This window comes from Jaculus jaculus, chromosome 5 (assembly GCF_020740685.1).
Source record: "Jaculus jaculus isolate mJacJac1 chromosome 5, mJacJac1.mat.Y.cur, whole genome shotgun sequence".
NCBI lineage: Eukaryota > Metazoa > Chordata > Mammalia > Rodentia > Dipodidae > Jaculus > Jaculus jaculus.
This window is the reverse complement of record NC_059106.1, coordinates 2,426,556-2,454,458: the sequence shown is the minus strand read 5'-3', so window position 1 is coordinate 2,454,458 and position 27,903 is coordinate 2,426,556. Positions and strand designations below refer to the sequence as shown.

At 42.2% G+C, this 27,903-nt stretch overlaps 1 protein-coding gene across 5 annotated transcripts in view; it reads right to left on the bottom strand.

Moving 5' to 3' along the window:
- Window positions 1-27,903, bottom strand: part of Zranb3 (zinc finger RANBP2-type containing 3) — a 221,985-nt gene that overhangs the window by 106,374 nt on the left and 87,708 nt on the right. For 4 of the 5 annotated variants that reach the window (XM_045148632.1, XM_045148631.1, XM_045148633.1 and 1 more), the window contains 2 exons: window positions 18,184-18,355; window positions 13,925-14,041 (listed from right to left, as the gene is read on the bottom strand). In XM_045148632.1, the coding sequence (XP_045004567.1) occupies window positions 13,925-14,041; window positions 18,184-18,355 (289 nt within the window). Of the gene's footprint in view, window positions 1-13,924; window positions 14,042-18,183; window positions 18,356-18,728; window positions 18,746-27,903 lie in introns of those variants that run through there. The other variant, XM_045148635.1, reaches the window with a different exon arrangement.

Below are 27,903 nucleotides of genomic sequence, written 5' to 3'. Positions count from 1 at the left end.
GGGTAACAAGGGCCAAGTGGCAGCGCTGAATCGCCAAAGGCGGGGTGAACGTGTTTTTCATAATAGACAGCATAGGCAAAATTATGCACATAAAGGTATGACTCGTATGGACCTTTGGCGTTGGCTGATTAATCATGGTGTTCCCAGAAGTCAAATAGATAAGAAGCCTACTGAGTTTCTTCTTGATCTGTATAAGCAGAAAAGTTCCACAGCAAGGGGACATAAAGCCACTTTGAATTATAGCAACAGAGAATCAAGGCCTCTTAATCAGTTTCCAGACTTGAGCCAGTTTACAGATCCTGAGCCCCTTGATTGAAGGGTTGGCCAGGTTCCCTCGGGGAAGGACCCCCCTACAATTGCCAAAAGTTTCAATATTAAACTTACACCTATCCTTCCTCAGAGGGACCTGAGGCCTTTTGCTAGGGTAACTGTACACTGGGGGAAAGGAAATAATCAGACCTTTCGGGGCTTACTGGACACTGGCTCTGAATTGACATTGATTCCAGGAGACCCCAAAGAGCACCATGGCCCTTCAGTTAAGGTAGGTGCTTACGGAGGTCAGGTGATCAATGGAGTTTTGGCGAATGTTAGACTGACAGTGGGTCCACTGGGTCCCCGAACACATCCTGTGGTTATTTCCCCTGTCCCAGAATGCATAATTGGGATAGATATACTTAGCAGTTGGCAGAACCCCCACATTGGTTCCCTGACTTGTGGAGTAAGGGCTATTATGGTTGGAAAGGCCAAATGGAAGCCATTGAGGCTCCCACCACCAGGGAAAATAGTGAATCAAAAACAATATCACATCGCTGGAGGGATTTCGGAAATTAGTGCCACTATAAAGGACTTGAAGGATGCAGGGGTGGTGGTTCCCACCACATCTCCCTTTAACTCTCCTATTTGGCCTGTTCAGAAGACAGATGGATCCTGGAGAATGACAGTGGATTATCGGAAACTTAATCAGGTGGTGACTCCAATTGCAGCTGCTGTACCAGATGTGGTTTCTTTACTTGAGCAGATTAACACATCTCCTGGTACCTGGTATGCAGCTATTGATCTTGCAAATGCTTTCTTCTCCATACCTGTCCATAAGGACCACCAGAAGCAATTTGCCTTCAGCTGGCAAGGTCAGCAGTACACCTTTACTGTTTTACCTCAAGGTTATATTAACTCTCCAGCCCTGTGTCATAGCTTAGTTCGCAGGGACCTTGATCGCCTGTCCCTTCCACAGGGTGTCACATTGGTCCATTATATTGATGACATAATGCTAATTGGATCAAATGAGCAGGAGGTGGCAACCACTCTGGAGTTGCTGGTACAGCATATGCGCATCAGGGGATGGGAAATAAATCCATCCAAAATTCAAGGACCTTCCACCTCAGTGAAATTTCTAGGAGTTCAGTGGTGTGGGGCATGCAGGGATATTCCTTCTAAGGTGAAGGACAAATTGTTGCATTTGGCCCCTCCTACCACTAAGAAAGAAGCACAACGTCTAGTGGGCCTATTTGGATTTTGGAGACAGCACATTCCTCACTTGGGTGTCTTACTCCGTCCCATATACCAAGTGACTCGGAAAGCTTCTAGTTTTCATTGGGGCCCAGAACAAGAGAAGGCTCTCCAACAGGTGCAGGCTGCTGTGCAGGCTGCTCTACCCCTTGGGCCATATGATCCAGCAGATCCGATGGTACTTGAGGTTTCAGTGGCAGACAGGGACGCTGTTTGGAGCCTTTGGCAGGCCCCCATAGGTGAATCACAGCGGAGGCCCTTGAGATTTTGGAGCAAGGCCCTGCCATCATCTGCAGACAATTATTCTCCCTTTGAGAGACAGCTCTTGGCCTGCTATTGGGCCTTAGTGGAAACTGAACGTTTGACAATGGGCCATCAAGTTACTATGCGACCCGAGCTGCCCATTATGAGCTGGGTGTTGTCTGACCCACCAGGCCATAAAGTTGGACGTGCACAGCAGCAGTCCATCATCAAGTGGAAGTGGTATATACGTGATCGGGCTCGAGCAGGCCCTGAAGGTACGAGTAAGTTACATGAGGAAGTTGCCCAAATGCCTATGGTTGCTACTCCTGTTGCAATGCCTTCTGTCCCCAAGCATGCACCTATGGCATCATGGGGCGTGCCCTATGATCAACTGAGTGAGGAGGAGAGATCTAGGGCATGGTTTACAGATGGTTCAGCACGTTATGTCGGCACTGCCCAGAAGTGGACAGCTGCAGCATTACAGCCCCTTTCTGGGACAACTCTGAAGGACTGTGGTGAAGGGAAGTCTTCACAATGGGCAGAACTTCGAGCAGTGCATATGGTTGTGCATTTTGCTTGGAAGAAAAAATGGCCAGATGTGCGATTATACACTGACTCATGGGCTGTGGCCAATGGTTTGGCTGGATGGTCTGGGACTTGGAAGGAGCACAGTTGGAAAATTGGTGAAAAGGACATTTGGGGAAGGTGTATGTGGATAGACCTCTCTGAATGGGCAAAGGATATAAGGATACTTGTGTCCCATGTCAGTGCTCATCAGAAGGTGACCTCACTGGAGGATGACTTTAATAATCAAGTAGACAAGCTGACCCGTTCTGTGGATAGTGGTCAACCTCCTTCCTCAGCCACCCCTGTCATTGCCCAGTGGGCCCATGAACAAAGTGGCCATGGTGGCAGAGATGCAGGCTATGCATGGGCCCAACAACATGGACTTCCACTAACTAAGGCTGACCTGGCTACGGCTACTGCTGAGTGCCAAATTTGCCAACAGCAGAGGCCGACTCTGAGCCCCCGATATGGTAGTATTCCTCGGGGTGACCAGCCAGCAACCTGGTGGCAGGTTGACTACATTGGACCTCTTCCATCATGGAAAGGGCAGCGTTTTGTCCTTACTGGAATAGACACTTATTCTGGGTATGCATTTGCCTTTCCTGCACGTAGCGCTTCTGCCAAAACTACCATCCGTGGGCTTACAGAATGCCTTATCCACCGTCATGGCATTCCACACAGCATTGCTTCTGACCAAGGAACTCACTTCACCGCCAAGGAAGTACGGCAGTGGGCTCATGATCATGGAATTCACTGGTCTTACCATGTGCCCCACCATCCTGAAGCAGCTGGCTTGATAGAACGGTGGAACGGCCTTTTGAAGAAACAGCTACAGCGCCAACTGGGTGGCAACAGCTTGGAGGGCTGGGGGAGTGTCCTCCAGCAGGCTGTATATGCTCTGAATCAGCGTCCTATATATGGTACTGTTTCTCCTATAGCCCGGATTCACGGGTCCAGGAATCAAGGGGTGGAAATGGGAATGGTCCCACTTGCCATCACCCCAAGTGACCCATTAGCTAGATTTTTGCTTCCTGTTCCCGCAACCTTACGCTCTGCTGGACTACAAGTCTTGGTCCCAGAGGGGGGAGTGCTTTTGCCAGGAGACACAAAGAACATTCTATTGAACTGGAAGCTAAGACTTCCCCCTGGTCACTTTGGGCTCCTAATGCCCTTGAGTGAACAGGCAGAGAAAGGAGTTACAGTGATTGCAGGGGTGATTGATCCAGATTACGAGGGGGAAATTGGGCTGCTCCTCCACAATGGCGGTAAGGAAGAGTATGCCTGGAGTGCAGGAGATCCTTTAGGGTGTCTGTTAGTGTTACCATGTCCTGTTGTCAAAGTCAATGGACGACTGCAACAACCCAATAGAAGTAGTGTGATAAATGGCCCAGATCCTTCAGGAATGAAGGTATGGGTTACCCCTCCAGGTAAAGAACCAAGACCTGCTGAGGTGCTTGCTGAAGGTGGAGGGAATACAGAATGGGTAGTAGAAGAAGGCAGTTATAAATATCAGCTAAGGCCACGTGATCAGTTACAGAAACGAGGACTGTGATTGCAATGTTTCTGTCCTGCCTTGATAACAGAGTGTTATATCTACACCAATATTAAGATTGTATCATTAGCTAAACTGTTGAATTTATATTAGACCCATTGTATTAGAGACTAAGCTTGTGTTGGGGGGAAGATTTTGCGGTTCCGGTTGTACGTGGGATAGTTATGCGATGTTAGGCAGAATTATGAGCTTGTTACTGTTTTCATTTGGAAATTAAGTATGATGTAAGGAGACATGATTTGATGCCAAGTTGACAAGGGGTGGACTTGTGATAGTTAAGGTGTTGTCAACTTGATCTGTTTAGTAATCCACAGGCTGCTTCTAGGAAGGATCAACTAAAGGAGGAGGTCTTTCTCCCAGGGTGAGCCCTTCCCCCAGAATGGGCGGTCCCGCTCAGAGAGGGACTTGATATAAGGAAGCTCTGGGTAGAAGAGTTCCCTTTTTTTTTTCCCTTCCTTCCTTCCACTTGGCTGCCGGAGCTGCTCCCTACCTTCTAGCGTGGATTGAAGACCAGTGCGGACTAAAGACCAACATCAACTGAAGACCTACGTGGATCGAAACCCAGCGGCTCCTCAGGAAGCCTCCAGGCTTTCCGGCTCCTCAGGAGGCCTCCAGGCTTTCCGGCACCATCTGCAGTGCCGGTCAGAACTGCTGAGGCATCTGGCCACGTGGACTGAGCAGCTACCAGGTTCGGTGATTCTCAGGCCTGCAACTGCTATTGGACTACTGTAAGCTAATCCAATAAATTCCCTTTATAAAATAATTCATTCTAGTAATTCTGTTCCTCTAGAGAACCCTGACTAATACAGACAGTCTATGTAAGAAGGGTAAATTATTAAATTCTACAGGAGACCTGATGGAGTAAGACTATATACTTCACATACTTATTCAACGTATTTATTATAGAGTTAAATAACTTTTTCTTTAATACCATAAATAATGAATGGTTCATTTTCCTGAAGGTAATAATTAAACATGTGCCCTTAAAATAGTAATACCCTTCATACTTACATAAGCTAATTTATTTTTAAAACTCATCTTATTTAAATTTATTTATTTGAGAGAAAGAGGCAGAGAAAGGGAGACAGTGAAAGTATGAACAGGAGCACCTGGTCCTATAGCCACTGCAAATGAACTCCAGGTGCATGCCACCTTATACATCTGGCTTTACATGGGTCCTGGGGAATTGAACTCAGGTCCTTAGGCTTTGCAGGCAAGTGCCTTAACCACAGAGCTATCTCTCCAGCCCTTATTGATTTTTCTCTTTTTGTATCAAGATTTTTCAAAACTTAGATAAACCATCCTTAGTTTTAAGCTATCATTAAGTTCCTTAGCAAAATGGTTTCAATGATTTGATGGTATTTCTAAAATGGTGTTGTGGTACACAAAGAAATTGTCTATATCCACTACCTACGCAAGACCATTATAATAGGAGGAAAAGATCATGACAACAAAATAAAAGAGAGACTGGTTGAGAGGGGGAGGGGATATGATGGAGAGTGGAGTTTCAAAGAGGAAAGTGTGGGGAGGGAGGAAATTACTATGGGATATTGTTTATAAGTATGGAAGTTGTCAATAAAAATATTTTTTTTAAAAAAAAGAAATTGTTGGAACTGGGTGTGGTGGTGCTCACCTTTAATCCCAGCACTTGGGAGAAAGAAGTAGGAGGATCACCATGAGTTTGAGGCCACTCTGAGACTACATAGTGAACTCCAGGTCAGCCTGGGCTAGAGTGAGACCCTATCTTGAAAAACCAAAAAAAAAAAAAAAAAGAGAGGAAAGAAAGAAAGAAAGAAATTGTCTATACCTAATAGCTTGCACCTTAGTGGGAGTCTGGACACAAAATATAATACTTGTTTTTTTACAGTCTCAGTTAATATCATAAAAAGTCAACCCAGTGGTCCTGGCAAGAAATCTAACTTCCTCCTTCCAAACAGCTCTATAGGAACGTTGGGACGATGCCCCTTGTGATGATAGACAGAGACAGAAAGAGGCAGATAGACACAGAATGGGCACCACAGCCTCCAGCAACTGTGAACAAACTCCAGATGCATATGCCACCTTGTGCATCTGGCTTATGTGGGTCCTGGAGCATTGAGCCTTGAACCAGGGTCCTTAGACTTCACGGGCAAGCGCTTAACTGCTAAGCCATCTCTCCAGCCCCATAAATATGCCATTTCTTAGTAATCTATGAGCTTCCACAGTTTCATCTGTCTAAATTATACTTCTCTCCCTTCCATTTTACTTCCACTCTCTCTGGCTGCCACCTACTCCTTGGGACACCTTTCTTGTTTGAACAACCTTCCTCTGTGTACTTCCATGCATCCAGTTTTTGAAGCACCTCTTCTCTAGGTGAATATTTTAACTTGTCTCTCCAAAGGATTATAAGTTCTTTGAGATAGTACAATGCCATTTTCACCGTAGCTCCCTAAGAGGTTAGCACCCCACTTCATAATAGGGTATCAGCTACATTTACGTAAACATGAAAACAGTTATAATGTTTCATTTCAAGTTCATTTACAAACTGGCATGGGCGGCTCAGAAACACATTTTGTTAAAGGAAAAATATATTAAATGTAGCCCAGGCATAGTAGCCACCTACAAAGTCTATCTAGTAAGGCAGATAAATGGTATTGTTTATAGTTAGTATAGCTTCTAACAACTGGAATTCAATAATTCATGGGAAAATGTATTAAGAAGTCCTATTTTTATTTATTTATTTATTTATTTATTTATTTTCGAGGTAGGGTCTCACTCTAGCTCAGGCTGATCTGGAATACACTCTGTAGTCTCAGGGTGGCCTCGAACTCTCGGCAATCCTCCTACCTCTGCCTTCTGAGTGCTGGGATTAAAGGCGTACGCCACCACGCCTGGTTTAAGAAGTCCTATTTTTAAACCAGGAATGAATAAGTTCTGGCTACAGCCCAGAAACAGAAGACATGATTGCAATCCACATGGGTGAAGCCAGGCTCTAGTGTGGAGGAAGGAAAATGAGTAAGAGCTCTCAGGAGCTGGGCACTAGGGACTGGCCTTCCATAGACACTAGTTTTCAAGACCATGACTCAGTTAGAGGACAACTGGCTTTACCTTTCTTTTCCTTCAAGGATCTCAGGAAGTAGATGACAGCTATGTACGGACCGTCATCACAACTTTCAAACAGTATCATTATCCCAGAAATGTGCTCCCTTTCAGGGCTTGGGAGATGGCTCAGTAGATGAGGCAACTTCTGTGCAACCATGAGGATCTGAGTTCAGACCCTTAGGACGCACGTGAAGCCAGACTCCATTAGAAGCATCTACAGTCCCTTCGGCCAGAGGGGCAGTGGAGCCAGAATCATGGAGGAGTTCGCAAGCTAGCTACCATGGCCACCACAGTGGTGAACAATTATCAATTGCCTCAAAACATAGCAAGATGAGGATCAACACCCAAGGCTGCCCTCTGACCACCACAAGTGTGCAAAACATGGCACAGGCATTCCTGCACCCAGACACGTAAACATACACACACTAGTGTTCTTTTTTACTCTGAGGAAGTATTTTGTATTCAGCATAAAGCACACAGAAAATACGTAAGCAAGCAAACAAAACAGACAAAAGGAAGAGTTATTGACTCTAAGAAAAGCAATAGTTTTCAAAGAAATGTAATTATGGCTGAAGTGTGAAATGCTAAGTCATTGTCCTGTGAACAGCAAACACTGATCAAATCAAAACGTATGATTAAACAAGAAATTATGATATGGGAAAGTGGTGGGGGAAATATATTGTAAATATTTTCTCCGAATTATGCCCTGAATTTTTAATATTTGTCATGTTATTAATTTGAGAGAGATAGAGAGAATGGATACCTCAGGCCTCTAAGCTACCGTGAACGAACTCTAGACTCATGTGTACCATGTGCATCTGGCTTATGTGGGTACTAGGGAATGGAACCAGGGTCCTTAGACTACACAGGCAAGAGCCTTAACCGATAAGCCATCTCTCCAGTCCAATTCTTATGTATCTATTTACTTTTGGTTTTTCAAGGTAAGGTCTTGCTCTAGCCCAGGCTGACCTGGAATTCACTATATAGTCTCAGGGTGGCCTCGAACTCATGACAATCCTCCTACCTCTGCCTCCTGAGTGCTGGGATTAAAGGCACATGCCACCATGCCTGGCTTAATTCCCATTTTTTTTTAACACTGAAATTTGTGTTTCTTTTTTCAGAGCCCAAAGGATTGAAAATTTTTAATATATGTATGCTACTAAGGATAAAACTTTAGCTTTTATATTTAAGTCCATGGCTGACTTAAAGTTAATTTTTATGTATAGTGGAAAAAATGGTCACAACTCCTTTTTTTCTGAATGGATACCAAACTGTCCTGGCTCTACGTGATGAAAAGTACATTATTTCCCCACTGAGTCATGCTGTCACTGCTCATGGCAGAGGCACTGACAATCTATGTGAGCATCTATTCCTGGTTCATCAATCTCTTTCTCTCCTGACGCCAGCAGCACAAAGTTTCCATCATTGTAACATTACATAAGTATTTATATCACACACTGTGAGAATTTTAACTCTGCTTAAAACTACTTCAGCTATCACAAGCTCTTTGAGTTGGCACATAAATTTTACACTCAGGTTGTCAGCTTCTTCTAGGCTGTAATGCATATATAAATTAATTTACACAGAACTAGCATTTTAACAATGTTAAAATGATTCACAAATATGATCTATTATATCATTTGTTTAATTTGCTTTCCTTCTCTCAACAGTGGTTTACAGTCTTTATTTGACTCTATCCTAAATTAGTTCATATTTTCTGATGCTATTATAAATTATACTTTTAAAATTTCTGCTTCCGATTTTTAAAAAATATTTTATTTTTAGGGAGGGAGGGAGAGAGAGAGAATGGGCGCACCAAGGCCTCCAGCCACTGCAAACGAACTCAAGACACTTGTGACCCCACCCCCATGCATCTGGCTAACATGGGTCCCGGGGAATTGAACCTGGGTCCTTTTGGCTTTGCAGGCAAATTATTTAACCATTAAGCCATCCCTCCAGCCCTTGCTTCCAATTTTTTGTTAATGGTCCATGGAACTAACAATGATTTTTGGTGTATTAACATGAATTCTATGATTGTGATAAATTCCCAATAGTCTTGCTTTGAGTCTGGGCTAGCCTGAGTTACAGTGTGAGACACCATTTCAAAAACAAAACAAAATAGTTCATGAAAGGTGGTTTAGCAGTTAAGGCACTTGCCTACAAAGCCAAAGGACTCAAGTTTGATTTCCCAGGATCCATGTAAGCCAGATGCACAAGGTGACACATGTGTCTGGAGTTTGTTTACAATGGTTGGAGGCCCTGGCATGTGCATTCTCTGTCTCTCTTTCTGCCTTTTTCTCTCTGTCAAATAAATAAAAATAAAATATTTAGCCAGGTGTGGTGGCACATGCCTTTAATCTCAGCATTCAGGATGCAGAGGTAGAAGGATCACAATGAGTTCGAGGCCACCCTGAGGCTACATAGTGAATTCCAGGTCAGCCTGAGCTAGTGAGACCCTACCTCGAAAAACCCAAAAAATAATAAAATAAATAAATAAATAAATAAAATATTTAGAAAACATATTGAAAAACTGTAATAATGGAGTCACTGTGATTTAAGGGAAGATAGACAATGAAATACAAGAGTTCAGAAACAGAACCCATGCATATGACCAGATGATAATTAATTATGGTGCTAGAGAAAACTGATGAGGCACAAATTGGGTTTGCAGGGTTCAGGAGATGGCACAGAGGCTAAAGGTGCTTGCTTACAAAGTTTGCTGGCTAGAGTTCAATTCCCCAGTACCCACATAAAGCCCAATGCACAAAGTAGAGCAAGTCTCTGGACTTTGTTTACAGCGGCAGAGGCCATGAGACATCCATACACACACACTCTCTTCTTGCAATAAATAAATGAAAATATTTATAAAAAATAAAAAGTGGGCTGGAGAGATGGCCAAGCAGTTAAGGTGCTTGCCTGCAAAGCCTAAGGACCCATGTTCCATTCCCCAGGACCCACATAAGCCAGACGCTCAGAGTGGCACATGCATCTGGAGTTTGTTTGCAGTAGCTAGAAGCCCTGGTATGCCCACACTCTATTTGCCTCTCTCTCTCAAAATAAGTAAAAAAAAAAAAAAAAAAAAAAAAAAAAAAAACTACACACACATATATATATAAAGTATTTCCAACAAAGAATGCTAGAACACACAAACATACACACACATACACACATACACACTCCTACATCTCCACCCTTAGTTTATACCACACTAAAAAAAAACAAAAACAGCTCCAAGCCTGGTATAGTGGTGCATGCCTTTAATCCCAGCACTCAGGAGGCAGAGATAGGATCACTGGGCGTTCAAGGCCATCCTGAGACTACATAGTAAATTCTAGGTCAACCTGGGCTAGAGTGAAACCCTTCCTCAAAAACCAAACAACAACAACAAAAAAACTCCAAATAGAGCCAGGCGTGGTGGCACATGCCTTTAATCCCAGCACTCAGGAGGCAGAGGTAGGAGCATTGCCATGAGTTCGAGGCCACCCTGAGACTCCATAGTGAATTCCAGGTCAGCCTGGGCTAGAGTGAGACCCTACCTCGAAAAACCAAAAAAAAAAAAAAACTCCAAATAGTTCATAGACTACATATGTACCCTAAAACTATATAGCATTTTTAGAAGAAAACATAGAGAATGAATATCTTTGTAAACTTGCAACTGGCAAAAGTTTCTTAGGATTCAAGAAGCAAAAGAAAGGGGCTAGAGAGATGGCCTAGCAGTTAAGCGACTTGCCTGCAAAGCCAAAGGACCAAGGTTCAACTTCCCAGGACCCATGTATCTGGAGTCTGTTTGCAGTGGCTGGATACCCTGGCATGTCCATTCTCTCTCTCTCAAATAAATAAACAAAAATAAAAAAGAAGCAAAAACAAAAAAAAAAAAAATACTATACGTAGCTGTTTAAAATTCACAAAATTCTGCTAAACAAATTAAAATAAAATCCATAGTCTTGGAGAGGAAATTTGAAAGACAGTAGAGACTCATGAAAAATCCTTGTAACCAGGCTGGAGAGATGGCTTAGCGGTTAAAGTGCACGCCTGCACAGCCAAAGGACTCAGGTTTGATTCTCCAGGTCCCAGGTAAACCAGATGCACAAGGTGGTGCATGGGTTTGGAGTTCTGTTTGCAGTGGCTGGAGGTCCTGGTGTGCCCATTCTCATTCTCTTGCCCTCTCTCTGTCTCTAATAAATAAATAAAAATAAATCTTTAGGGGGCTGGAGAGATGGCTTAGCGGTTAAGCGCTTTCCTGTGAACCTAAGGATCCCGGTTCGAGGCTCAACTCCCCAGGACCCAAGTTAGCCAGATGCACAAGGGGGCGCACACATCTGGAGTTTGTTTGCAGTGGCTGGAGGCCCTGGTGCACCCATTCTCTCTCTCTCTGTCTGTTTGCCTCTTTCTCTCTCTGTCTGTTGCTCTCAAATAAGTAAATAAATAAAATTAAAAACAAAACAATCCTTGTAACCCATATAAATACGGACTCGATTTGAATAGACATTACATAAAGGAAAATGAATAGAAAAAGGAATATGAAGATACATTCAACATAATAGGGGAAAGCACATTTTAAAAGCAATGAGGGCTGGAGAGATGGCTTAGCGGTTAAGCGCTTGCCTGTGAAGCCTAAGGACCCCGGTTCGAGGCTCGGTTCCCCAGGTCCCACGTTAGCCAGATGCACAAGGGGGCGCACGCGTCTGGAGTTCGTTTGCAGTGGCTGGAAGCCCTGGCTCGCCCATTCTCTCTCTCTCTCCCTCTATCTGTCTTTCTCCCTGTGTCTGTCACTCTCAAATAAATAAATAAATAAAAATTCCTTTAAAAAAAATAAAATAAAATAAAAGCAATGAAAAATTACATTGTTCACAAAATGGTTAAAGCTGGGAAGATGACAGCACCACCGTGTGCTAACAAAGGCACAGGACAGGAGCTTGTGCAGTGTCGACAGAACAGACAGCACGGCCACGTGTGAAGCAGTGCGGCAGTCCTCGCCAGTGCCGGCAGCAAACCCAGGACTGCCCGGGCCACTCCGACTCTGCAGCCACCGAGCTAGAGCTGCAGCTCAATCAAGTACGCAGTCTCCCCCACCCTCACTGTCTTTAAATGAAGTTAAACACATCTTCCTTATGATTTAACAATCTCACTTCTATGTTCTAGTCTCCAAAATAAATATAAATGCCTACATTTAGAAACAATAGGTGCCTATGCAAATGCCTACACATGGGTGATAGTCAAATTGTAACTATCCTAAGTGTCTAACCATGGATGAAGAATAAAAACACCGTGCAAGCTGTACCTACACACAGTGGAGGATGTACATGCAGCAACAACTGGAGAAAGCGATTACACATGCACAGCTTGAATGAATCCTAGAAGCTTTATGCTAAGTAAAGAAACCAAACGTAAGGCTCCTCCATGTCTCTGGCACTTGGGAAAAGGCAAAGTCAGAGAGATGGAAAGCAAATCTCAGGCAGCTGCGGTGGAGGTGGAGAGAAGGGAACTGGCTGCGTGGGGGCATTTTCAGGTGAGAGGGGAACGGCTGCACCGTCACTGCATAGCATCTACCCGCCAATGCACATCTGAGAAACATCACTAAGTCAGGCAAAGGGGGTGGACAGTGGGCGCGCTAGGGCCTCTAACCACCGTAAATGAATTCCAGATGCATGAGCTGCCCTGCACATCTGGTTTTACATGGGTACAAGGGAATCAAACTGAAGTTTTTAGGCCTTGAAGACAAATACCGTAACTGCTAAGCCATATCTTCAGCCCCAAGCTATACAATTTCCAAAGGTACATTTTATTTTATATAAATTATGCATCAATAAGCTACACTTTAAAATGCTATCTTATGGGCTGGAGAGATGGCTCAGCAGTTAAAGCTTGCTTGTAAAACCTGATAGGCCAGGTTCAATCCCCAGAACCTACGTAAAGCCAGATGCACAGAGTAGTACATGCATCTGGAGTACGTTTGCAGTGTAAGGAGGCCCTGGTGTGAGCCCACTTTCTCATTCTCAAATGAATTTTAAAAAAAATTAATAAAATGCTATTTTCTAAAAACAATCTCAGAGCAGAAAGTATGATACTCAGTATTTACAAGTTCTGTTACACTGGATTGAAAACTATCATGTGTTGCCGAGCATGGTGGCGCACACCTTTAACCTCAGCACTGGATAGGCAGAGGTAGGAGGATTGCTGTGAGTCCATGGCCACCCTGAGACTACATTGTAAATTCCGGGTCAGCCTGAGGTAGAGTGAGACCCTACCTCAAAACAAACCAAAAAACCAACCCCCCCCCCCAAAAAAAATATATATATATCATGTGTTATTTCCAGATAGTCACACCAGGGTTTAAGAACTTTTGCACTATCTAAACACCACAGGAATGTGAATCTGTCTACCTCTTTAAGACCCCAGAATACAAGTCAAAGATGACTGATTTAAATTTAATAAAGGTTATTTAGAGAGCTGGAGAGATGGCTTAGCAGTTAAGGTGCTTGCCTGTGAAGCCTAAGGACCCAGGTTTGATTCCCCAGTATCCATGTAAGCTAGATGCACAAAGTGGCACATGTGTCTGGAGTTCATTTGCAGTAGCTGGAGGCTCTGGCATACCCATTCTCTCTCTATCTGCCTATTCCTCTCTCTCTCTCTCCCTCCCTCCATCTCTTAAATAAATAAAGTATATTTAAAAGGATTATTTACATTAATTATATAGGAAAACTGTTATGTAGTGAAACTTATAATAAAGATGTATTCCCTTACATGAGAGTATACAATGTTACACTTCCTCTCACATGACACATATATTCTGAAAATGAATAATGTATGAAGCAATGTTTATTATACTGCCTTCTTTGAATATATCTGAATTTTCCATAGTAGTACAAAATGTTATTGACATGTCGTAGTATGTAAGTAACTTACTTAATTGAACACATCAAAATAATAATGAAAACTGTTTATGAAGATAAATACATATGCTCCAACAAGTACCTTGGCAATAGCAGTTTGCTTAAACATGCGTGTGATCAACTCCATAACAGTGTTGGTGGTGCTGGAATTTGGAGCTCTCATTAATTTCTGCCATTCTTCAAAGCTTGTATTCAATTCCTATGTGGGATGAAATAACATTGTTTAAGAATTGAGCATAAAGAATACCATAATTAATGTAATTATGAGTCAGGTCTTGTTTTCTCTTCATAGAAAGATATAAAAAGAAAATTCCCATAGATACCAACATCTTCATTTGTAAGCATCAATGTGAGATCAGCTACATGTCTCTGCCAATTATAGAAACCAATGACAAGCGATGGGTGAGATCAAGCCCTTTGCTATCACCACATCAAATTACAGTTTTCTACTGAAAAATTCTCTAAAGAAAAAAATTCACATTGCCTGGGTGTGGTGGTACATGCCAGCATTTGGAAGGTAGAGATAGATAACCATGAGTTCAAGACCACCCTGAGACTACAGGATGAATTCAAGGTCAGCCTGGAGTAGAGGTAGGTAGGAGTATCACCACTGAGTTCAAGGCCACCCTGAGACTACATGGTGAATTTCAGGTCAGACTGAGCTACAGTAAAACCCTGCCTCAAAAAACGAAAAAAGAAAAAAAAAAAAAAGAAGCACAATGAAAATGTATATGGTAGCAAAGTATCTTTTGTTTTTAAAAATTTGTTTATTGGGTTGGAGAGATGGCTTAGCGGTTAAATGCTTGCCTGTGAAGCCTAAGGACCTCAGTTCAAGGCTCAATTCTCCAGAACCCATGTTAGTCAGATGCACAAGGGGGCACATGCACCTGGAGTTCATTTGCAGTGGCTGCAATGGCGCACCCATTCTCTCGCTCTCTCTTTCTCTCCTTCTTTCTCTCTCTGTCTGTTGCTCTCAAATAAATAAATAAAATAAACAAATATTTGTTAAAAAATTTGCTTATTAATTTACATTAGGGAGGGGTACACACCAGGTCCTCTTGCTGTTGCAAACAAACGAAGGTAGCTTAGGAATTGAACCCAGGCTGGCAGTCTTTGCAAGCAAGCACCTTTTACTGCTGAACCATCTTCTCGGCTCTCAGCAAAATATTGTTTTTAAAGATTATGTTATTTAATAAGTAAAAGGATCAGAGGAGTATTATGCATATAATGTAATGTGACCATATATTGACTCATTTTATTTTTCTCTCTAATGCTAAAATGTTACATAAAATCAGATCAATCTTACAGGGGATCTCCAGAGTAAACTAGCTAGCTAGATAAGCTAAACCAGCAAGCTTTAGTTGAAGTGAAAGAGTCTGCCTCAGTAAAATAAAAAGGAGAGCCAGGCGGGGGGGATGGCACAGCAGTTAAAGGCACTTGTTTGCAAAGCCTGGCAGCCTGGGTTCGATTTCACAGTACCATGTCAAGCCAGATGTACTAAGTGGCTCATGCATCTGGAGTTCATTTGTAGTGGCAAGAGGGCTTGGCGCACCTCTACACGCACATACACCGAAACACATACATAAGTGCAAGAAAAGTAAGTTTTGAAATGGAGAGCTAGAAAGGAAGTCCTGGATGTCATCCTCCATCCTCCATACGCGTACACATTCATGTGCACTCCCCCCATGTAGCCGCATGCACATACATGTATACATAACTCACATAAAGCCCAAGCTTATTGTAACTTTCAAGTTGTAACAGAGAAAAGCACCTTATCCATAATGCGCATGCCCTGCCTTTAATCCCTGCTCCCAAAAGGCAGAAGTAAGGTAAGAGGATTGCTATGAGTTCAAAAACAGTCTGGGACTATAGAATGAGTTCCAGGTGAGCCTGGGCTAAAATGAAACCCTACCTCAAAGAGAAAAAAAAAAAAAAAGGAATTTCAGAAAATATATAACCACACTGTACTCCCCAAAAGTAAGTATAGGTATGAATTAGGTAAAATAACATTTGGCTTTAAATATGTTGACTTTTACATCTACAATATGATCAGAGTTTCAGGATTTTAAGAATTTAAGTTGTTCTAGAAGATACCTCTCTACTTTATACTTAAAAAAAAAAAAGCCACACTGCATGAAGTTCAATGGGAGAGAGAAATCACCAGTAAAGACAACAGTGGACACGGAAAGCTTTTTATATTTGGCCAGCCAGGCCAAATGAGCCAATGGGGTGCAATAGTTGCACATCTGTTAAGGGGGAAACAAACAGCCCTCTAATTTGACTAAAGGCCCACTCCATAGGATAAATACATCCTGATACTGAAAACCTACAACGGGGTAGTCATGAGCCCTAGAAGTGCAATGTCTGCTGCTGTCTGGCTAAATGTATATACATATGCTCACCAAACTGCCCAGTAAGCACTTCTCTTAATGTTCATACCCATGTATTAATGCTACTCTCACTTTTGGTTAGAGAACCTTCTCTTTTCAGATGGTGGTGACATTGGGATGACTCAGAAGGCACCATGATGCTAAGAAGTGACAGAGGAGTGCTCAGCACTAAAATATCTCTATCACACCTTCCATGGCTCAGGGTCCATTGTGGAAGAGGTGGCAGAAAGAATGTAAGAGCCAAAGGAAGGATAGGACTCCCTACAATGTGCTCTGCTAGACACAAAATGGCCTAGATATTCATGACCTCACAGTGCCTGACACTACCTACACAAGACCATCATAATAAGAGAAAAGATCATGACATCAAAATAAAAGAGAATCTGATTGAGAGGGGGAGGTGATATGATGGAGAGTGGAGTTTCAAAGGGGAAAGCAGGGGGAAGGAGGGAAATAGCATGGGATATCGTTTACAATTATGGAAGTTGTCAATTAAAAAAACAAAATATGGTCTTGAGGGGCGGCTTGGTGGTTAAGGCATTTGCCTGCAAAGCCAAAGGACCCAGGTTTGATTCCCCAGGAACCACATTAGCCAAATGCACATGGGGGCACAGATGTCTGGAGTTCATTTGCAATGGCCTAGAGGCCCTGTAACACCCATTTTTTTCTCTCTCTCCGTCAAATAAATAAATGAATAAAGCCGTGCATGGTGGCGTACACCTTTAATCCCAACACTTGGGAGGCAGAGGTAGGAGGATCACCATGAGTTCAAGGTCACCCTGAGGCTCCATAGTGAATTCCAGGTCAGCCTGAGCTACATTGAGACCCTACCTCGAAAAAACAAAAAACAGGCGAAATAAGCAAGGGTGATGTTTTCCTGTGAACTGGATACCAGCACAAAGGGGAAGGAGATCAATGCAGAGAAAAATCAACTCCTACCAAATCAGAGAGCCAGAGCCTCAGAGGCCCCCAACACCTCAGCACTGAAGCAGACCAAAAATGAACCCAACATGGCTCAGGGAAATCTTGCGGAAGAGGGGGCGGAAAGAATGTCAGAGTTACATGTTGGGTCATGATTTTCAGAGACATTTATCATACTAATAACTGGGGGCTAACTCCACAATGCACGACCCATTTTCAATAACAAGGAGGGTCTAATGGGAGGGGGTAGATCACAGATGAGCCTAAATAATGGTACCAAACTGCCTGTATTTACTGAAAAGAAAACTAATAAATTAAATTAAAAAAAAGAAAAAACAAAAAACAAACAAAAAAAGAATAAAATAAAAAATATTTTTAAAATAAAATAAAAAATAAATTTATATAAAAATAAAATAAAATCACTAGAAAACTGTGTCTGTTCATATATTCAGTAACTAAAATGAAATTCCTAAAATGATACAAAACCAATTCACATGCTCGATTAATCAAACCTATTTTAAGAAAGCAGATGTTACTTCTATGGATGTGATGCATAATCTTTAGTGCTGAGATTTTATTTTATTTAATTTTATTTATTTGAGAAAGACTAGATGTACCAGGGTCTCCAGCCACTGCAAACGACCTTCAGATGCATGTGCCACCTTGTGCATCTGGCTTATGTTGATACTAGGGAATCCAGCCTGGTTCCTTAGGCTTCAAAGGCAAGTGCCTTAACTGCTAAGCCACATCTCCAGCCTAGTGCTGAGTTTTAAAATAATGTAAAGAGGGATTGGAGTGATGGTTCAGTGGTTAAAGGCACTTACTTGCAAAGTGTGACAGACGGGTTCAATACCCCAGTACCAATGAATAGCCAGATACACAAAGTGGTGTATGCATTTGGAGTTCACATACAGTGGCAACAGGCCCTGGCATCCCCTCTTGAGCACTGTCTCTCTCAAGCAAATAAATAAAAAATATTTTAAAAGATAAATAAAGTGACATAAACACTTTTAACTACACATGTTCTCACCTTGGCGGCTGCAGATGGAAGATCAAAAGGAATCCGCTGTCGGATTTTGGGGGGCAGCTGGGTGAGAACTTCAGTCTTTAATCTTCTAATCATGATGTCACTTAGTAGCTGGTGAAGTTCGTTGAGGTTTGATGCCCCTCTACAATCCCACTGAGTTCTTTTACCAAAGTATCTGTTAAGATGAAAAAACATGGCAAAGCTGAATGCTGGAGCAAGAACAGAGTTTACCAAGTATGTCCTTCCTGTTTTAACAAAGAATATGCATATATATGTATGTATACATACATACATAGCAGAGAGAGAGAAAAAAGGAAAAGAAAAAGTATGAGAGGGAGGAGGAAAAGCAAATGGATGCACTAGGGCCTCTTGCCATTGCAGGTAAATTTCAGACATATGCCCCATTTCATTCGTCTGTCTTTATGTGGGTACTGGGAAGCCGAGCTCAGGGTATCAGGCTTTGCAAGCAAGAACCTTTAGTCACTGAACTATCTCCCCAGCCCATCCTTTTCTTTTTGAGGCAAGGTATTAATCTAGTCCAGGCTGACCTGAAACTCTATAGCCCATTCTGGCCTAGTGCTCATATATGCACATTCACTCTTACCACGCCTCTCTCCCCCTCTCTCTCTCTGACACACACACACACACACACACACACACACACACACACACACACACGTACATGCATGCAGCCACACCCATACACAAGCAAGAAAAAATGACAAAATCCACTTTGAAAGAGATAATGGAGAGGAGACATAGAGAATCGACAGCGTTAAACAGGCAGCCGTTAGCATTAAAGCTGCAGACAGTGGCACACAGCAGTGCAGAGAGGAAGGGCATACGGCAACGGGCACAGGAATCACTGCAGACCTACATGCAAAGGAAGGACTATGTTTACATCAATCTAGGTTTAGTCCCCCATGCAAATGAGATGTCACCCTTGCACCAAATCACAGGCCTTCTGCTGAGCCACCAGGGTGCCAATTACTTTTTGTTTTAGCTAACAGGATTTAGATTTTTAAAAATATTTTTTGAGCTGGGCATGGTGGCTCATGCCGCCACTCGGGAGGCAGAGGTAAGAGGATCGCTGGGAGTTCAAGAACACCCTGAGACTACATAGTGAATTCCATGTCAGCCTGGGCTAGAGTGAGACCCTACTTTGAAAAACCAAAATTAATTTTTTTTTTTTTTTTTTTTTTGAGGCAGGGTCTCATGTAGCACTCAGGATGGCTTTCAACTCAAATTCCTGGTCCTTTTGCCTTCTCCCAAGTGCTGATACCACCATAGCCAGGTCCAAAATGTAGTATTGACTAGATGGCTGCCTATTGCATTTATCATCTGTTTTATAAATGTCAGAACTATATTTTAAAAGAATAGTTCCATCAAAGCAATACCTTCACCCAGTTTTAAAAAGCTAAATGCAAAGACTATGACACACAAAAAGACTGTCACACAATGTGGATCAGTAAGTTCAAACTTTGGTGTATGCTCTCTGTTCAGTCTCAGGAGAGAGAAAATATGGGAAAAAATTATGTTTGGAGAAAAGACAAGATGAAGGTGTACATGGCCCAGAAACAGATACACATGTAAACCCACAGGCTGAAGTCAGGAAGCACTGGAAACAAAGCTGCAGGGACAATGCATTTTTAATTACTTTTTCTTTTTTTGGTTGTTTTTCGAAGTAGGGTCTCACTATGGTCCAGGCTGACCTAGAATTAACTATGTAGTCTCAGGGTGGCCTCGAACTCTCAGCAATCCTCCTACCTCTGCCTCCTGAATGCTGGGATTAAAGGCATGTGCCACCATGCCTGGCTTTTTAATTACTTTTTTAAGATTTGTTTTTATTGATTGATTGATTGATTTGTTAGAGAGAGAGAGAGACTGGGCATGCCAGAGCCTCTAGTCACTGCCATCATGTGCATCTGGCTTACGTGGGACCCAGAGAATTGAACCTGAGTCCCTAGGCTTCGCAGGCATGCGTCTTAACTGCTAAACTATCTCTCTGGCTTGACAATGTCTTTTTGGTACAGTTTTTTTTATTTGGTACTGTTTTTAAATATACCGAGAATTTTGTTTACTTTTCCTCTTTTTTTTGTCCAGGTAAGGCCTCACCCTAGCCCAGGCTGACCTGGAAATCACTCTGTTGCTCTAGGCTGGCCTTGTAATCACACTGATCCTACCTCTGCCTCCCAAGTGCTGGGATTAAATAAAGCATGTGCCACCATGCCTGGCTTTTTTTCTTTTTTAAAATATTTATCCATTCATGAGAGAGAGAGAGAGAGAGAGAGCAACAATAGGCACACCAAGGCCTCCTATCCCTGCAAATGAACTCCAGTTGCATGCACCACTCTGCAACTGAAATTCATTTGCAACTGGCTCTATATGGCCCTGAGGAATTGAACCCAGGCTGTCAGGTTTTGCAAACAAGTGCCTTCACCCACTGAGCCACCTCTCTAGCTCCTGAATTTTCTTTCCTTCCTTCCTTCCTTCCTTCCTGCCTGCCTTCCTTCCTTTCTTTTTTTCTGAGGTAAGGCTGACCCGGAATTCACTATGTAGCTCCAGGCTGGCCTTGAACTCACAGCGATTCTCCTATCTCTGCCTCTCTAGTGCTGGGATTACAGGTATGCACCACCACACTCAATTGTACAGAGAATTTTCTAGGAACTGCAAAGTGATATTTGCCCAACTGTATGCTCCATTTAATTTGTTTGAAACTCAACCCAGAATGTGTTTTTCTTTTTTATTATTGACAACTTCCATAATTATAGACAATAAACCATTATAATTCCTTCCCTACTCACTTTCCCCTTCACAACTCCACTCTCCATCATATCCCCTCCCCCTCTCAATCAGTCTCTTTTATTTTGTTATTTATTTATTTATTTATTTATTTATTTATTTATTTATTTGAGAGAGAGAGAGGAAGAGGCAGAGAAAAAGAGAATGGGCACACCAGGGCCTCCAGCCACTGCAAACAAACTCCAGACACATGTGCTCCCTTGTGCATCTGGCTTGCGTGGGTCCTGGGAAATCGACCTGGGGTCCTTAGGCTTCACATGTAAACGCCTTAACAGCTAAGCCATTTTCCCAGCCCCCGAACTCACTTTCTTTTTTGGGGGGGTTAGGGGGAAAGGTTTATTTTGGTTTACAGACTTGAGGGGAAGCTCCACAATGTCAGGGGGAAACAATGGCATGAGCAGAGGGTAGATAACACCTCTTGGACAACATTAGGTAGACAACAGCAACAGGAGAGTGTGCCAAACACTGGCAAGAGGAAGCTGGCTATAACACCCATAACCCTGCTGCCAACAATACACTGTTTTTTTTTCTTTCTTTTTAAATTTTTATTAGCATTTTCCATGATTATAAAAAAATATCCCATGGTCATTCTCTCCCCCCCCTACTTTCTCCTTTGAAATTCCATTCTCCATCATATTACCTAGTCTCTTTTATTTTGATGTCATCATCTTTCCTCCTCTTATGATGGTCTTGTGTAGGTAGTGTCAGGCATTGTGAGGTCATGAATATCCAGGCCATTTTGTGTCTGGGTGGAGCACGTTGTAAGGAGTCCTACCCTTCCTTTGGCTCTTACATTCTTTCCACCACCTCTTCTGCAATGGACTCTGAGCCTTGGAAGGTGTGATAGAGATACTGCAATGCTGAGCACTCCTCTCTCTTTTTCTCAGCACTATTCAACACAGAATGTTTTGCCATTACCAGAAAACCATGCACTGACCTAATAGCACTGGGGTGGCTGAGCTATCAACACATAGCTATAAGCATCTCATTGATGTTATGATTCATATTTCTCTCATTTAATGTCTCTGGAATGCACAGTATGTCCCAGTCTAATGTTAGTTTTTCCTTTGGTGTTATGTTAAATAATAGTACATATTACCAATAAGGGAGTCTTAGATTTCATATAATCCAATATATAAACATTGATACCATTCATTTTTAAATGTCTTCTACTATAGTCATTATCTATTTGTATATGACATACATATTTATATTTTGCTTACTTTTCATTTCCTTTCTGCTGAGGTTCTACTACTTTATTTGAAATTAAATATGGACATAGATTAATGAATTTCATTTAAAAAAAATTTTTTTTGTTTATTTTTATTTATTTGAGAGCGAGAGAACAGAGAGAGAGAGAGAATGGGTGCTCCATGGCCTCCAGCTGCTGCAAACGAACTCCAGATGCGTGCGCCCCCTTATGCATCTGGCTAACGTGGGTCCTGGGGAATCGAGCCTTGAACTGGGGTCCTTAGGCTTCACAGGCAAGCACTTAGCCACTAAGCCATTTCTCCAGCCCATGAATTTCATTTCAATATGATAAGGAAGCATAGCTGTTACTTTCTCATTCCTGAGACAAAACACCTGACCAAAGCAGCATATGGAAGGGAAGGGTTTATGTTGTCTTACAGTCTAGAAGGAAAGGTTCAGAATGACAGGGAAGTATGACAGGGAAGTATGGCACAGCACAGGCTGGACATCACATCTTGCAGGAAGCAGCAAGAGTGAGCTGAGCTGGCACTGGCAAGCTGGGCTAAGAGACTTCAATAAGGCCCACCCCACTGACGAGCCTCCTTCAGCAAGCTTTCGCTCCTCAAATTGTCACCAGCTGGGGACTGAGTTTGAGCTCAGTCACAAACACTTGAGCCCATGGGGGACACTTCATACTCAAACCATTACAAGGAGTATTATATGTTTATTATGAAAAGTGGCTGTTACAATGGTAAGATTGAGAAACAGTACATTATGACTACTTTTCCTCTATGATAGTCATTGTGCAGCATATGTATAAGACTGAGTTCTGGGGGGAATAGAATAGAAGAACATATATAATAACCCTACACAGAGATAGCCATTTAATTTTTTTATTATTTGAGAGTGAGAAAGAGGCAGAGAGAGATAGACACACACAGAGAGAGAGAGAGAGAGAGAGAGAGAGAGACAGAGAGACAGAGAATGGGCACATCAGGACTTCCAGCCACTGCAAATGAACTCCAGACACATGTGATACCTTGTGTAGCTGGCTTATGTGGGTCCTTAGGCTTTGCAGGCAAGTGCCTTAACTGCTAAGCCATCTCTCCAGCCTGCCATTTGATTTTTTGTTTGTTTGTTTGTTTGTTTTGTTTTTTGAGGTAGGGTCTTACTTTGGCCCAGGCTGACCTGGAATTCACCATGTAGTCTCAGGGTGGCCTCAAACTCACAGCGATTCTCCTACCTCTGCCTCCCTAGTGCTGGGATTAAAGGTGTGAGCCATCACAGCCAGCTTTCCGCCATTTGATTTTTGATAAAGATTCCAAAACACACAATGGAGAAAAGACAGCCTTTTCAACAAGAGATTCTGGGAAAACTGGAGATCTACATGAAGAAGAATGATACCAAATCTCCCCCACCCATCTCTCTCTCACACTGTGTATACTCGAAGATATAGTTCATAGGCAAGAACTGCCTGAGAAAGACTCCAGGAGGTCCGGGAATCTTTTCATAATTCATGCTGTAAGAACAGCTCATGCACAGCAAAGGCAACAACTGAGTAAAGAGGAACTTAGACAATGGGAGAAAATTGATGTTACCTATAGACCTGACAGAGGATTAATAACTAGAACACATAAATAAATAGAAAATATGAAAACACCAAACAATCCAATAATTATGTGAACTAATGAACAGTTTTCTAAAGATGAGGTATACATGACCAATATGCATGAAAACACAGCCAGCATTCATAGCCATCAGGGAAATGCAAAGTAAAACTGGACTGAGATTCAATCTCATGCTATCATTACAAAAGCAACAGTAAATGCTAGGAGAGATGGGTGGGGAGAACCCTTATATCTTGCTGATGAAATATAAATTAATCCATCCACTACAGAGATCAGTATGAGATACTTCAAAACACTAGAAACTACCTCCTGACCAGCTGTACCACTCCTGGACTCTATGTCAGCAAACCACAGAGAAAGCTGCACACCTATGCTTACTGCAACAGTCACACAGGCAATGTATGGAATCAGCCTAGGTGTCCATTAACAAATGGATAAAGGAAATGTGCATGTACACGAAATGGAGTTTTATTCAGTCGCAAAGAAGAATGACATGACACTGTTTGCAGAAAAATGAACATAACTGGATATCATATTGAGTAAAACAAATCAAATTCAGACCAATATGACTTGTTTTCTCACTTGTAGATCTTGGACTTCTTACAGACACATAGCACACATGCACATATGCATGTCACCTAAGTAGAAGCAGACTGTGGAACAAATGGGACTAGCAGATCATGGAAGACAGTATGGTATGGGAACTGACTCTGCCAAAGTCAATGATGTACTTGTATGAAAATATCTATGGAACACAATGTACAAGGAATATATGCCAATTAAAAGAAGAAGCTGGGCGTGGTGGCACATACCTTTAATCCCAGCAGAGGTAGGAGGATCTCTGTGAGTTTGAGGCCAACCTGAGACTACATAGTGAATTACATAGTGAATTCCAGGTCAGCCTGAGCTAGAAGTGAGACCCTACCTCGAAAAGCCAAAAAAAAAAAAAAAGAAGAAGAAGAGGAACTTGCATGCAATGTCTAACAACCAGGGTTAAATCCCCTAGTGCCCATGTAAAGCCAGATGCACAAAGTGGCACATGCATCTGGAGTTCATTTACAGTGGCTAGAGGCCTTGGTACATCCATTTTCTCTCTGTTTCTCTCTGTGTTTGCAAATAAACAAATAATTTAAAAGAAGAAGAAGAGGGGCTGGAGAGATAGCTTAAAGGTTAAGGCATTTGCCTGCAAAGCCAAAGGACCTAGGTTCCATTCCCCCATACCCATGTAAACCAGAGGCACAAGGTGGCGATGCATTTGGAGTTTGTTAGCAGTGGCTGGAGACCAGGGCATGCTCATTCTCTCTCTCTCTCTCTCTCTCTCTCAAAATAAATAAATAAAAATAAATAAATTATTTTAAATAAATAAATATAAGAAGCAGCAACTTAATGTAAAATTCTCCCATCTAGGCCACAATATAGTGGTCATATCATCCACTAGACTGATCACCCATATCCTCCCCTCTATTGTATTTTTCCAATCAGTATCTAATTAATAGATATTCCAAATACTGGAAAGAGAATGGAAGTAAAGTGGCAGGGAAAGGTGTCCTTTAGATACTTAATGTATTTATTAATTTATTTGCAAGCAGAGAGAGAAGAAAAAGACAAAGAAAGAGTGGGTACACAGAGGCCTCCAGCCACTGCAAATGAACTCCACACATAACCGCCACTTTGCACATCTACCTTTATGTGGGCGCTGGAAAATCAAACCAAGGTTGTCAGGATTTTCAGGCAAGTACTTTAAATACTGAGCCATCTCTCAGCCCCACAAATGTGTTTAAATTCTTGGGCTAGAGAAATGGTTCATGGCTAAGGCTCTTGCCCACAAAACCTAATGACCTGGGTATGATTCCCTAGTACCCACATAAAGCCAGATGCACAATGGCACATGTATTTGGAGTTTGTTTGCAGCAACTGGAGGTCCTGACACACCCATTCCTTCTCTTTGTCTCTTCTCTCTTAGTTTGCAAATAAATAAAAAGATTTTTACAAAAAGTATTTACATTTTTAACATTTGCCTTTCAGTTATGTAACTTGGAAATGTTATTTAATCTTTCCAAACATTAGATCCTTGTCTATAAAATAGACATATAATCATCTACCTTGAAGATTTGGCCAGGCATGGTGGTGCACACCTTTAATCTCAGCACTCAGAAGGTAGAAGTAGGAGGATTGCCACTAGTTTGAGACCACCCTAAGATTACATACTGAATTCCAGGTCAGCCTGGTATAGATCAAGACTCTACCTTAAAAAAAGGGGGGGGGGGGGCTAGAGAGATGGCTTAGCGGTTAAGTGCTTGCCTGTGAAGCCTAAGGGCCCCGGTTCGAGGCTCACTTCCCCAGGACCCACATTAGCCAGATGCACAAGGAGGCACACGCATATGGAGTTCATTTGCAGTGGCTGGAACCCTGGCATGCCCATTCTCTTTCTCTCTCTCTCTCTGCCTCTTTCTCTGTCTGCTTTCAAATAAATAAATAAAAATAATCAAAAAACATTTTAAAAAACCCAAAAAGCATATTTGTACATTATGGCCCTCTTTATGAAAATATATTTTATATTTATAATATATATTTATATAAAATAGCTTTTCTGTGCATTCATCCATCCATCCATCCTTATGTAACAAAACAGACATGCTCTCTAGATGGAAAGTTACAAAACACATTAGTACTGATGGTCTCTGACAGGAAGATTTTAGTTGATTTTTACTTATTTAAAAAACCTTCTCTAGGGCTGGAGAGATGGCTTAGTGGTTAAGCGCTTTCCTGTGAAGCCTATGGACCCTGGTTCGAGGCTTGATTCCCCAGGACCCACATTAGCCAGATGCATAAGGGGTCACATGCTTCTGGAGTTAGTTTGCAGTGGCTGGAAGCCCTGGCGTGCCCATTCTCTCTCTCTCTCTCATTCTTTCCCTCTCTGTCATTCTCAAATTAATTAACTAATTAATTAAAATAAATAAATAAAAATTCTTTTAAAAAAAACCTTCTCTGGGGCTGGAAAGATGGCTCAGTGGTTAAGGTACTTGCTTGCAAAGCCAAAGGATCCAGGTTTGACTCCCCAGGGCCCATGTAAGCCAGATGCACAAGGAGCACATGAGTCTGGAGTTCGTTCGTAGTGACTGGAGGCCCTGGTGTGCCCATTTCCCACCCCACCCCCACCTGCCTATTTCTATATCTCTCTCTCAAATAAATAAATAAAATATTTTTAAAACCTTCTCTGTTTTACTCATTGAAGTAATAATGATTCATTCACAAAAGCAACAGGTAGTAAAAATAAAGGAAATCAAATAACTTATAAAAGCAGATGTACAGTCTGAGACAAGAGAATATTACAGTAAATTTAGCAAATGATACCAATACATACAGGCTAGGTCTAAAGTGTAAAATTCCTAGATAAAAAATGCTGGACAAGGGTAAAAATAAATAAATAGTAAATATAACTTCCTTAGTATAATACAATTATGGTCCTCTCATTTAAAAAAATTTTTTTTGTTTATTTTTATTTGAGAGCTACAGACAGAAAGAGGCAGAGAGAGAGGGAGAGAGAGAGAGAGAATGGGCGCGCCAGGGCTTCCAGCCACTGCAAAGGAACTCCAGATGCGTGTGCCCCCTTGTGCATCTGGCTAACGTGGGTCCTGGGGAATCAAGCCTCGAACTGGGGTCTTTAGGTTTCATAGACAAGCGCTTAACTGCTAAGCCATCTCTTCAGCTCTCCTTTTTAAAAGTTGTTACAAAGCCGGGAGTGGTGGCACTCGCCTTTAATCCCAGCACTGGGGAGGCAGAGGTAGGAGGATTGCCATGAGTTCGAGACCACCCTGAGACTCCATAGTGAATTCCAGGTCAGCCTGGGGTAGAGCGAGACCCTACTTCGAAAAACCAAAAACAAAGTTTTTACATTTAGGGGCTGATAGCTTACTGGTTAAGGTACTTGCCTGTGAAACCTAAGGGCTCAGGTTCAATTCCCCAGTATCCACTTAAGCCAGTTGCACAACAAGGTGGCACATGAATCTGAAGTTTATTTGCAGTGGCTAGAGGCCCTGGCATACCTATTCTCTCTCTATATACATCTATTTATCTGCCTCTGTCTCTTTCTCTCTCTCTC